The sequence below is a fragment of the Mus musculus genome, chromosome 9 (genome assembly GCF_000001635.26).
Source record: "Mus musculus strain C57BL/6J chromosome 9, GRCm38.p6 C57BL/6J".
Taxonomy (NCBI): domain Eukaryota; kingdom Metazoa; phylum Chordata; class Mammalia; order Rodentia; family Muridae; genus Mus; species Mus musculus.
Window position 1 is genome coordinate 45,745,907 of NC_000075.6, and position 10,479 is coordinate 45,756,385.

The 10,479-nt window shown below is 48.0% G+C and overlaps 1 protein-coding gene across 4 annotated transcripts in view; it reads left to right on the plus strand.

The window, feature by feature from the left end:
• Dscaml1 (DS cell adhesion molecule like 1) overlaps positions 1 to 7,807 on the plus strand; it is a 326,281-nt gene extending 318,474 nt beyond the window's left edge. For 3 of the 4 annotated variants that reach the window (XM_017313109.1, XM_006509947.2, XM_006509948.2), the window contains 7 exons: positions 921 to 1,076; positions 3,507 to 3,537; positions 3,727 to 3,845; positions 4,100 to 4,252; positions 5,185 to 5,379; positions 6,123 to 6,434; positions 6,783 to 7,806. In XM_017313109.1, the coding sequence (XP_017168598.1) occupies positions 921 to 1,076; positions 3,507 to 3,537; positions 3,727 to 3,845; positions 4,100 to 4,252; positions 5,185 to 5,379; positions 6,123 to 6,434; positions 6,783 to 7,258 (1,442 nt within the window). In that variant the 3' untranslated portion in view covers positions 7,259 to 7,806. Of the gene's footprint in view, positions 1 to 920; positions 1,077 to 3,506; positions 3,538 to 3,726; positions 3,846 to 4,099; positions 4,253 to 5,184; positions 5,380 to 6,122; positions 6,435 to 6,782 lie in introns of all 4 variants that reach the window. The other variant, NM_001081270.2, reaches the window with a different exon arrangement.
• The last annotated feature ends 2,672 nt before the right edge of the window (positions 7,808 to 10,479 follow it).

Genomic DNA, 10,479 nt, shown 5'->3' on the forward strand with positions numbered 1-10,479 from the left:
GTTACCCTAATCTAACTGCAAGGATGTCTGGGAAATATAGCAAGAACATGGCTATTTAGTGAGCACCTAACTGCTGTCTACCTCATAGAGATGCTTCACACACACGAGAGAGAGAGAGAGAGAGAGAGAGGGAGACAGAGACAGAGACATAGAGAGAGAGAGACAGAGGCAGAGGCAGAGAGAAAGACAGAGAGGCAGAGAGAAAGACAGAGAGAGAAAGAAACAAAGGCAAAGATGCATTGGAGAAAAAGAAAGCTAAGCTCTTAGGGTCAAATTGTCACAAGCTAAATTAAGTCCACCTACATCCTTAGGAAACAGTCTCAGGAGATAGGCCTCAACAAGAAAGTCTTCATGGAGAAGATGATTCTTAAACACAGCTTGGGAAACAGGCAAGGATCGGGGTTTGGCAGTGGTTTATATTAGTAGAGTCTATCTTTGCCTTCCTGCAGGCACCAGAGACAGAAAATGCTGCTTGTGGTGGGAGTGAAAAGGACAGGGTGGGGGCATGACAAAGGAGCAATTCTCCATCAGGGGGAGAGATTGCAGGATTCCTCCACATGACTTCGCCTTGCTTTGTTCCTCCCATGCCCAGCCAGATGTGAGAATGTAATCCATCAATCCCCACTCTAGGATTAAACATAAAACCTGACCAGGCAGAAAAATAACCCTGAGAGAGATCAGGAAAATTCTAAAACAGAACCAGAAAGTCATTAATATAGCATAAAAGCTATGTAACTGCTCATGACTGTCCTGACGGAACCAAAGTTTAGGGGAGCAGAGGGGAGGGTTACAGCTCTGCACTGGGAAGTGGGGGTTGGAGAGCAAGGACAACAGAAGTCATCATCAGGCTTCCCCACCCATGGGATTCTGTGAGCTCAGAGCATCCCCTGGTTCTCTTCTCTGCCCTGCCCCGCCCCCAGGCACCATCCCACCCATCAAATCTGCTCAAGGAGAAGGCGATGACGTGAAGAAGCTCTTCACCATCGGCTGCCCAGTCATCCTGGCCACCCTCGGGGTGGCGCTGCTCTTTGTTGTACGAAAGAAGAGGAAGGAGAAGAGGCTGAAGAGGCTACGAGGTGGGGGACTTTTCTACCAGCATTCAGGGAGAGAGGGTGGTGACTCCCAGCCACACTGGCCACCCTTCGGTGGGCCACAGAACCTCCTGGACAAGAGACAGAACCTGTGTCCCCTGAAAGGAATACCTGCCACTCAAACCTTCTTAAGTCTCCTTAGTTATTCATAGCTTCTCCTCCTCTGTGCCCCCGGTATTTTGTGCCTGCACCAACTAGAGCTGACATTTATACAGGTCCACACTGGTAAAGCCATATTGATTATAACATATGCAAATACTTACATATTCGTTGACAAATACATCTCTCTAGGGCCTTGTTCAACTCCTGGCCAGGAGGTTTCCATGTTGTGTCAAATGTGGAATAATTTGAATACTTCCCCCTTTAAACATTTAACATCATAGTCTGGTGTAAACGACTCACATGTTTCTTGATGTCTTGTCACCCAGAACCTACTAGTTACTTCATGTTTGCTCACTCAAATGTTTGGAATCTGATGCAAAGTAGATACTGTTGAATGGTAGAGTTGCAGAGATGAAGAAGGGGCAAGACATATACTTACAGAATTCACTATTTACTGTGAGAGGCCAGGGGACAATAGTAGCACAGAAGAGGGAATTACTAACCTCTCCATGGTCTTCAGGACGGAAGAGGATGGAAGAATGGATCATTCAGTGAATACCTGGACAAATGAGTGCTTAGATAGTTAAATGATGATTGGATGTTTTAATGGATGATTGACTATGTGGTTGATAAATAGTATAAATACAAGAATGGAGAGATGAATGGTTTGGTGAAGGTTTGGATACAAAAATAGTTGAGTGTGTTAAGTGGATGGGAGAATGGGTATTTTGATGGATAACAGGTAACAATTTGATTCGTGATATAGCCATTCATGTATTTTGTTAAAAGAATAATTGGGTTGTAGAATGATTATAAGAATGGTTGAATGGGTGGTTACATAGTGGTATGGATAGTTGGATATAAAAGTGGAAAGATGGATGGTTGGATATTGAATGCACTGTTGCATAGATGAGTCAATAGTTGGAGTGTTGTTTGGGCAGATGATTAAATAGTTAGATGGGAGGCATGGGCATATGGATCAGTTGGAAGTGTTTGCCTAGCATGCATGTATCCTAGGGTTTGATCCTCAGCACTGCATGCTAGGCATGACAGAATATATCAGTAAACTAGGTCTTGGGTAGTTAGTGTGTGAAAACCAGAAATTAGAAATTATCCTTTGCTACACAGGGAATTCAAGTTTGAGGCCAGCAGACCAGCCTAGAATTCATGAGACTGACTCAAAAAAATAGTTGTATTCACTGTTAGTCGTATCAGTGGATAGGTGGATGGATGGATGGATGGATGGATGGATAGATGGATGGATGGATGGATGGATGGATGGATGGATGGATGGATGATGGGTGGATGGATGGATGGATGGATGGATGGATGATGGGTGGATGGATGGATGGATGGATGGATGGATGATGGGTGGATGGATGCATGGATGGATGGATGATGGGTGGATGGATGGATGGATGGATGCATGGATGGATGGATGATGGGTGGATGGATGGATGGATGGATATTTTGATAGATGGGTGAGCAGTTGGGTGGATATTTAAGTAGATGAGTGGTTAGATGCAGGCATTGTACCATCTCCAGTCTGACAAGTCACTCTCAGCTACTGGGCTCTAAAACATTAGATAGACCCTTTGCCTCACCTCCCAGTATCATCACCAAAGAGTCCCAGTGAGATTCAAGGCTCCCTGAAAATATTGCATGAACTCTCAAATCTATTTGTGGACTTCAGAGCACAGATATCCTAGAACAACAGTTCTCAACCTGTGAATCATGACCTCTTTGGGGTCACACATCAGATATTTACGTCACAATACATAATAGTATCAAAATTACATTTATTAAGTGGCAAGAAAATAACTTTATGGTTGGGGGTCACCACAACATGAGGAACTGTATTAGAGGATCACAGCGTTAGGATGGTTGGAAAACACTGCTCTAGAGGAAAGTCTCTTGGCTGGTGTGAGAGCTCAGTCATCCATCCCATGCTTCTCACTAGCCACCTCGGTCTCATCCGACGCTCTCCCTTTGCCCCAAGGGGAAGGCTCAGGATCCAGCATGCCATAGCATAGCATCTTGTTAAATCACACCTGATTCATAGAGTAGACAGAGCACTGGGGATGCACCCTCTTCTTTAGGACGAGCCTCTGCTGGATGGAACAAAACAAACAACTAAGGAAAAAGCAGCCAGACCTAAGGCAAACTGGAAACCATTGCTGTTCCGTGGGCTTTATCTTGCTCCTTCCACTCTTTAGACCATTGCCATTCTAGTCAGTGTCCCCACCTCATTCATGTGGCACTTCCTGCTCAAACTCCATTCTCACCCAGCTACCTCTCTCTACTGTTTTGCAGATGCAAAGAGTTTGGCAGAAATGCTGATAAGGTAGGAGTCACTTAGATGCTTTCTCTTTGCTTCCCCCCCACACCGCTCCCCTTCCTCCTTCTCCTCCTGCTCCCCTTATACTGGAGCCACCCGAAGGGATGTTGATCAATTCTCTCTTTGATCTTCAGAGCCCCTTACCCCAACTTTCTTTGGCTCCTGAGCCACCCACTTCCTTTCCTTCTTCCACAGCAAGAACAACCGAAGCTTCGACACCCCTGTGAAAGGACCTCCCCAGGGTCCACGGCTCCACATCGACATTCCAAGGGTCCAGCTGCTCATTGAGGACAAGGAAGGCATCAAGCAGCTGGGTGAGTGACCTGCTTTAAGTGTTTTTCCCCAGGCCACAGCCCATGGAGAACAACTGCGAGCCCCATGGCTGTGCCCAGGATCTAGCTATAGCACCCACCACTCAGCAGGCCAGGAATTCACTACAACTCTTCTCAAGGGCCAACTTTCCTCATCTTCCAATGGAGAGAGCCTCTGGCCTCTCTGAAACTCAGCACTGGATGAAGACATACACAAATTTGAGGAGGACATCAGGTGTTTATCTTTCTCCCTCTAGGAGATGACAAAGCCACCATCCCAGTAACTGATGCTGAGTTCAGCCAAGCTGTCAACCCACAGAGCTTCTGTACTGGTGTCTCTTTGCACCATCCGGCCCTCATCCAGAGCACGGGACCCCTCATCGACATGTCTGACATCCGGCCAGGAACCAGTATGCATCAGTGCCAAAGAGTTGGGAGGGTTTTTTACTCTGCATGGGGTAGAGTTGATTTTTAAAAAATTTTTTAAAAGAAGGAAATGAAGGAATGAGGAAGAGTGGGTAGGCTGGAGAGCTGCCTTAGTCACTAAAAGCACATCTGCAAAAGCCTGGTGACTTTGGTTTGAATCCCCGTCATCCATAAAACAGCCAGAAACTCATTTGTAATACCAGCTCTGGGGTCCAGATGGAGGCACATCCCTAGAGCTCACTGGCCAGCCAGCCTAGCCAAATTGATGAGCTCCAGTTTTAGTGAGGGACCCTATCTCAAGAGTCCAGGCAGATGGAAGACAACCAACATCAACCTCTGCCTTCCACACAAGAACACACACATGCACTTACATGAACACATCCGAAAACATACATTTGACACAGAAATGGAGAGAGAGCATACAATGGAAAGGGACATGATCTGGAATTAAGAGTCTGGAGACCTTGACCACAGACATTCTAGTTATAAATGACCTTGGCTGTTGCTAACCCTATCTTTCTCTCAGGTTCTCAGTTACCTTAGAAATTTTGGTCAAGGGTTGGGTCTTCGTGCTCTCCAAGGGCTTTCTGTGGCAGGCAGTGACTTCAGACATTAAGGACACAGGCAATGACAGTGATGACACAGCAGAACAGAGCATTTTATTCTTTCCCACGCGGGAGGAACCTTGGGGGGGGGGAGGGTCAGGATGCCACCCACTGCTCCTACAGTTTTTCTATCACTCTTCCATGGAGCAAATCACATGGTCAGAAAAGATGCATGGCCAACATTCCCAGGGGAGCCTGTGAGCACTTCTGCCTCCACCGTTACTCCACACTGCTCTTTGTGCTAAGAGCCAGCTGCCCATGCCTAGGTGCCCACGGTTGTAGGGTGCTATCTCTTGCCTCCCTCTGTGTAGATCCAGTGTCCAGGAAGAATGTGAAATCAGCCCACAGCACCCGGAACCGGTACTCAAGCCAATGGACCTTGACCAAGTGCCAGGCCTCCACCCCTGCCCGAACCCTCACCTCTGACTGGCGCACTGTGGGCTCCCAGCATGGTGTCACCGTCACTGAGAGTGACAGCTACAGCGCTAGTCTATCCCAAGACACAGGTGTGTTTAGGGACCTGCTTGAATCCCATCCATCCTGCCCCAAGTCCCCTCATTGATTGCCCGCCTCTAGTTTTTCCAGTTCCTTTCTAACCAGCCTATTGTCCAACATCTATACCATTTTCCTTCCCAGCTAGCTACTGACACTGTGTGGCTGGGGTTGGGAAGGGGTCAAGGATTCTATTTTGATCTCCAAAAAAAAAATAGAAAAAAATGGTGCACTGGACATTTGTTAAAGAAAGCTGAAATTCCAGGGGTTGGTTGCTTATTTTTGAGACTGAAAAATATATTCTGCTCTTCACTAGCCAATGATCTCACTTATCTCACTTACGATATCATTGCCAAAAATATATTCTGCTCTTCATTAGCCAATGATCTCACTTATCTCACTTATGACATCATTGCCAAAAACAAACAAACAAACAAAAAAAGCTGGGCGTGGTGGCACACGCCTTTAATCCCAGCACTTGGGAGGCAGAGGCAGGTGTATTTCTGAGTTCGAGGCCAGCCTGGTCTACAAAGTGAGTTCCAGGACAGCCAGGGCTATACAGAGAAACCCTGTCTCAAAAAACCAAAAAAGAAAAAAAAAAAAAAAGACATCATTGCCACCCTCCCCAGGGAGAACCGCAGCTTCAAGCCTGTTACTCTCGTGGCCAGGCTTTCAAATGACTGCTTGAACTAGAGATGGGGCCACTTCCACCCTATATCCTTCTCTCCCCTCAATGCCATCCCCTCTGTGTCCCCAGACAAAGGAAGGAACAGCATGGTATCCACAGAGAGCGCTTCCTCCACCTATGAGGAGCTGGCCCGGGCCTATGAGCACGCCAAGCTGGAGGAGCAGCTGCAGCACGCCAAGTTTGAAATCACAGAATGCTTCATCTCGGACAGCTCCTCAGACCAGATGACCACGGGCACCAACGAGAACGCTGACAGTATGACATCTATGAGCACACCCTCAGAGCCTGGTATCTGCCGCTTCACAGCCTCTCCACCCAAGCCGCAGGATGCTGACAGGGGCAAAAACGTGGCTGTGCCCATCCCTCATCGAGCCAACAAGAGTGAGTGCTCTGCCCCTCCTCCCCCCAGCTCTATCTAGATCTTACCTTCATACCCATCCCAGCCCCCAGTTCCCTCACAATAATGCAAGAGCAGGGACTTGAGAACAGCTCAGAACCACGTTCTGGCTCAACTTCTTCATATTTCCGTGGTTTTAAACAAGTCACTTCACCTCTCTGAACTTACCTTTCTTATTTATATAATGCAGATGATATACTATCTCCTGTGACTGACACATTGGAAGGGCTTATTACATAATGGTCATCCCCTTAATGGTGACAGTGGACAGGGATCAAATGACCGTGTTCCCAGGCTTCCAGTTCTGATATCCTCTGCCTCTGTGATTTCAGGTGACTACTGCAACCTGCCACTGTACACCAAGTCTGAGGCCTTCTTCCGAAAGGCAGATGGGCGGGAGCCCTGCCCTGTGGTCCCACCCCGAGAGGCCTCCATGAGGAACCTGACTCGAGCCTACCATACCCAGGCCCGGCACCTCACTCTGGACCCTGCCAGCAAGCCCTTGGGCCTCCCCCATCCAGGGGCCACCGCTGCCACCGCCACGGCCACCTTACCTCAGAGGACTCTGGCCATGCCAGCCCCCCCAGCTGGCACGGCCCCCCCAGCACCTGGTCCTACTCCCAGTGAGCCCTCTGCTGCCCCTAGTGCTGCCCCTCCGGCCCCCAGCACTGAACCTCCACGGGCCGGAGGCCCACACACCAAAATGGGGGGCTCCAGGGACTCACTACTCGAAATGAGCACCCCAGGGGTAGGGCGTTCTCAGAAACAGGGGGCTGGCGCCTATTCCAAATCCTACACCCTGGTGTAGGATGGCCGACAAATGGAGAAGGGCTCCACACTGGGACCTCTGCGCCTCCAGCCCCCGCACACCAACGTGGCTGAATTATTTATATTAAGCTCACAGACAAAAAAAAAAAAAAAAAAAGACGTCAAAAAGAAATCCCCAGTCATGAACACTTGTACATAGGACTCTTTTGTACAAATGAAACTATTTTCTTCTTCTCCATGAAGCCAGGGCACAAAACAAGTCAAATCCTCCACCCCACAAAACACGCGTGGAGAGATATATACATATATAGGCAGAGTGGGACACAGCGACAATCTATATATCTATATATTTCTCTCACCTTCTTTTGAGACAGAGGCACAAAGACAGCAATTTTTCTGCCCTCCTCACCCCCCTCCTCCCAACTAGGTGATTTTGACAAAGACCAAAATCCCAACTCAGAGACACTGCATGCGATTTTACTGTTCCAAGAAAACCGGGAGTTGCTTCAATTTGCAGATGCTTATGTGCTAATACCTTTTTCTATGAAAAAAGACCCAGCGCCGTGTGCAATAAAGGTTATGTTTCTACGTGGTGGCTTTTTTCCCATCTGGCAAGGGCCAGTGGGGAGGGTGGAGAGACCTCTGTACCAGGCCCGGGCTCTGACTCCACGCTGGAAACTCTTTTAAAGGCTTTCAGTTAGCTAGGGTGCAGCCATTGAGCAATATCTTTTGTTCTCAGATCCGTGCTGGGTTCTAAGAGCAGACCAGCTCCGTGGCTTTGAGCAAGTACCTAAACCCCTCTGAGCCCGTTTTTTTTGTCTGCAAATGGAAGGAACGTATAGCCCATGAAAATGAGGCAATCTCCAATGTGTGCTAGAAAGTCCAGAGCAGACAACCAGAGGCCCCTGGCTTCTCTTCCAAGAAAGCCAGAGCTTCTAGGAGAGTAGGTGCAGCTGTGTGAACCACTGACACAGTTACATAAAAAGTACAGATAAGAATACATTGTAACTTACCACTAGCACAGCTACATAAAAGTACAGATAAGTATACATTGTATACTTCTCAGGAATCCCACCGGCACCCAAAGCTCTGGGCTAACATAGGGCAAGGTATGGTCACAGGGAAGGGAGAGAACACCGGGGGTCAGAGGGTGAAAAGGGCTCAAAGGCAGGGAAAATAAAGCATACCCAATCAGACCAGAGAGTCAACAGTGCCACACCAGCTTTGGAAGGAATTGGCAGCTCAAATACCAGGGACACAGATACATATGAACTAGAGGATTTGGGTGTACAGTAGCCACAAAGATTTGGGGCAGCAGAGGAGGGGGAACAGCCGTGACCTGTAGGCCAGCAGTGGATTAGAAGCATGCATGCTCCTACACTGCCATCTGCCCTGGGAAGACGGGGCTGTGGGTCTGGAAGGAGCATGGGTCTGAGACTTGTTCGTTCTGAAGATAACAGAAGACTAATACAGAGACCAACAGGGGACACAGAGGGAGGAGGAGGAGAGTGTAGCATGGGAGCAGGTCACACTAAGCAGCCTGGGCCACAGGGAGACCCTACCTGGTATATGTGGGATGTCCAGAAATTGATATGAACAACCACATTAACAGGTACGGGGAGTGAGTTCTAAGTTCAGGGGCCCATTTCAGTCCCCACACCCAGAACAGATCCCAGAGAAACTGACTGTGTGTTGAAAGACAAGGCCCTGGTGCCAGTTCAGAACCTGACATCTCCCGTAGCTATGAGCACCATCTGCAGGTCATGTGTGGAACTGCAGGCACAACAATCAAACCGAGAAGCTCTGTCTAGAATGAAAATAGTGGGGACACACACACACACACACACACACACAGACACGTCCCTGCTCGATGAACACTAGGAAACATGTATGAGTCATACCTCACTCCAGCAGAACACAAGCAGAAATAACTAACTCCTAGAACCTTCCTAGGGGCTGCAAAGGGGACATTGTCATGAGAACAACTGTGGGTCACTATGGTTGGGGGCTGGAGGAGGGGCAGGAGCTAAGTAGAGTGCATTCATCACATTGTATCATTAACCTCATTGCTGATTTAGGAGGCAGTGTCAGGATTTCCAGCTGACAGACAAGAAAGCCAGGGATTTCAGGGGTTAGGAAACTCTTCCAAGTTTAGAATATCAGGAAGAAATCACAGTGACTCATTAGCTCTTAAGAGTCTGCTTCCTTGGCCTTGAGTCACACTACCTGGTGTTCCACAGATTTGAGTCTGAGTTTCAGTTAGGTTATGAGGATGCTTCCATTAGAAGAATCCGCCCTGTGAGCAAGCTGAACTGAAGCAGGTAAGCAGTGGATACAGAGCTGTCCAGTCAGATGAGCCTTGATGCAGGCTTCATGAGATGGGGAGCACTGCACACCTCTCTGGGGAGATACAGACATGGTGGAAGGGGAGAGATCATCCTGGGAGGCTCCTCGGCCCCGAGGAGGATGATAGAGGTAAAGAAAGAATGAGAGAGGCAACTGAGAGCCAAACAGAAGCTAATTAAATGCCTGCTCCACTGGTTTTCCCCCTTAGTAAGATGCACAAGGTCTAGAAATTCAGATAGGCCAGGCTGGAGTGTAACTCAATTTACCAGTGGCATTCCTAGTGTACATGAAGACCAGGGTCAATCTGTAGCACCCCATAGACTAGATGTGACGGTGCATGCCTGTAAGGCCAGCACTCTGGAGGTGGGACAAGAGGATCCGGAGTTTAAGATCACCCTTGACTACATAGTAAATTTGAGATCATGTCATCAATCAGAAGGCAGGGAAGAGGAGGAGGAAGGAGAAATGGAGAAGATGGGGAGAGGAAAAGGGAAAGGAGAAAGAGAGCAAAGAAAAGGAAGAGAAGTAGAGGACGAAGAAATGGAAAGGAAGACGAAAAAGGAGGTTGAGGAAAAGGAAGAAGAGGATGAAAACAAGAGGAGGAAGAAAAAATGGAGAAGAAGAAGAAGAGAGAAAGAGGAGGAGGAAGAGGAATCAAGTTCGTACAAAACCCAGACTATTTTACTTGCTACTAATGTTGAGATACACCGTGTTCCTTAGTTAATGCAAGGCTGCCTGTTAGAAACACACCCAGATCCCCCAAAGCCCTATTTGCTATTTATCTTCAGCAAAGTGAAGCAAAATGAAGACCTGAATCAATCAACCTAAATGTTTGTTCATCCTTCCTAGATATCTCCTTTGTCCCCTGCAGACAGAGCCACCTTGAGTGCCTTGATCTTCAAAATGTGGTCCAAA